The sequence below is a fragment of the Opisthorchis viverrini genome, assembly GCF_000715545.1.
Source record: "Opisthorchis viverrini unplaced genomic scaffold opera_v5_23, whole genome shotgun sequence".
In the NCBI taxonomy this organism is placed as follows: Eukaryota; Metazoa; Platyhelminthes; class Trematoda; order Opisthorchiida; family Opisthorchiidae; genus Opisthorchis; species Opisthorchis viverrini.
Genome location: NW_008751679.1, coordinates 1,877,780 through 1,880,177, shown reverse-complemented (window position 1 = coordinate 1,880,177; position 2,398 = coordinate 1,877,780). Strand labels below are relative to the sequence as shown.

Here is a 2,398-nt window from a genome sequence, read left to right as displayed (position 1 = left end):
ATTGACAGCCCACTGACAGTGCTGGATTTATGCATAAACTTACCAGCTCGCGCCTGCAATGCGCAGCTACCTACCCCCTCCCCCAAATCATTGGTGAACGAAACTGCGGCAGCTGCAACCAGTGTACGACGAGTACGCGGTTATTACAGTTGACAATCATGATGATGATGATGATGATGATGATGATGATGATGATGATGATGATGATGATGATCATTGTAACCTGCATCTCGTGTGACTCGCTGTCACTTCTGGTCGTCTCCATCTGGGTCCGGTCAGCGTGGAGTTAAATGTTTTGTTCGCTCCCCTGTACTGTTCCCGACTGGGTCATGTAACATGAACCTGACTTACAGCATCGTACCACAGTGCACATCGGAGAGCTGTAAGGCGTGTGCCAAGCTCTCTTCGTTACCCGAATCGTCAATTTAGCTTAATTTTATCGACTCTTACCCTAGTATCAGTGATATTCGAGTTCCGAATGCTGTGGCTTTTGGTCAGCTGGAATATGGCATGTCCTGTCAACGGACTCTGTGTATTCAAATGCTGATTTGTTCATAACCGCTTGGTTGTGCTGTGGCGTGCTGGCGCGCCCAGCGAGAAATGTAAAAGTTACCGAGGTGACTGGAATTACCGGTCACCAATTTGTCGTAATTAGTAGTTTCTGGTCTTAGCTGGATGAATAAGGGTTCTACGAGGTAGATGGTCTTCTGGTAGCATGACTCATGGATTTCAACCAGCTCATATACTACGAACGAGTTAGACTTTGCTGAAGCCGTCACGCTTTGCTCTTAGCCCTATTGATTATGTCTTCACCAGGTCTAGATTTTCTTGATCAAAGTCGTGCCTATCTCGTAGTCTTCCACTTTAGGCGATTAGAAATTAGACCGAGTCGATTTTTGTTAGTAGGCTTTCTTGGACTGAAAAGTTTATCTGTGCTTGGCGCTACTAACGTAAAGGGCCACATCACTTAGCCTAGCGCCGATTGATCCCATGAGTGCTGACAACCCATAATGCCATAATGTGCCTTTTTGTGGCTTGTCTTTCAGTCGATATTTGATTCTGAATGTGGAGTCCAGCTGTGCTAAAGAAAATCGATGAACGACATACCACCGCCTTCTCGTCTTATCTTTATCTCATCACCAGTGCTCATCTCATAATTATGCCACCCATCCAGCAGGATAGACGCACATCACGTGACCTGGTGCTGACCAGCAGCCCGGCTGATTACTTCTCGAAAGAGTCCACACAATACCATGGGATGTTTTCTCGAGTGGATCACTCTTGGCCCATGAACAGTGGTGATAATTTGAAGTCATTCAGTCCTAGTTGTTGACCTAGTGGGCAGTTGAAATTCGACATGCCAGGTTTTATACGACCTTCATTTGGAAACCAGTGTTCGCTTGGAAAAATGAAACCCGTTTTGGACATTCTATGTTCATTGACTTATCTCATGCAATCGTTTTACTCATCCCATTTTCGCTTGTTCCCATAGTGCAAGAGAATTTGCAAAGACTGGCCTGGTGGTGGGCTGTGTAACGTCCGTTCTATCTACATTCAATGTCCAGGTGGGAACATTCCTCTTTATTTCGACGCTACTGAGTTACCATTGGAGACGATCGTCGCGGAGAGTAGTCAACTGGTCAAAACAAGAGAGTTAAATCCACCTGGTAAACAGCCCACCAAACAACTGACGATGGACCTTCTATCACGCGTCGCAGAGGACTTGCCGCTTCCAACCGGAGGGCTTGAGGAAATCGTTGCTAAAGCCAAAAAGGCGCGAAAACTTAAGCGGCTTGGTCAGACTGGAAAAGTGCGGAAACCACGCAAAGCTTGAGAATCTTGTCTCATGTTCTACCGTGTATAGATTTAATAAATGCACTCAACTTGAGGGGTTTTGAATTTCCAGTTGGGTGGATTTGCTTCAAAAGTGTAACGAGGCACGGTTTTAGTATTAAGTTGTTCGAGGAGATGATGATCAGTTCTTGTTCTTGTCTAGTCATTTTTGTGTGGTTTCGAGGTTTCAACTGGTAGCAGTACAGAGTTGCAAGTGCGAATGATACTTCCTGGTTGCCCAGGCCGAAGGGGGTTGTATAAGTTACCTTGAGGCACTTTGAGCGTTTGGCTCAAAAGTCTGACCTACAAGGCAGTGGGAGGATGTATGGTTTTGTTCGGTGACCCTGTCCCTAGCCCATAAACCCAAAATTCCGAACAGTGAGACAGCGGTTCTTAAGGTTCTCTTGAGGGATCCTTCCCGGAGCTAATGACTCAATAGTTTGACTCATCTGGTTGTAGGAGGTCTGTCTGGCGCGAGTACGCAGGGAGTAAGGCATTACTGTCTCACTGCTAGTGCAGCTGTGCACAGCAGATGCCTTTTGAGCAGCACCAGACTCTGGTTTCG

At 46.4% G+C, this 2,398-nt stretch overlaps 1 protein-coding gene across 1 annotated transcript in view; it reads left to right on the top strand.

Annotated features, from left to right (window-relative positions):
• T265_02034 (hypothetical protein) overlaps positions 1-1,889 on the top strand; it is a gene marked incomplete at both ends in the record, with an annotated part of 14,237 nt that extends 12,348 nt beyond the window's left edge. The window contains one exon of the mRNA XM_009166182.1: positions 1,493-1,889. Within this exon, the coding sequence (XP_009164446.1) occupies positions 1,493-1,834 (342 nt within the window). The remainder of the gene's footprint in view (positions 1-1,492) is intronic.
• Positions 1,890-2,398: the final 509 nt, after the last annotated feature.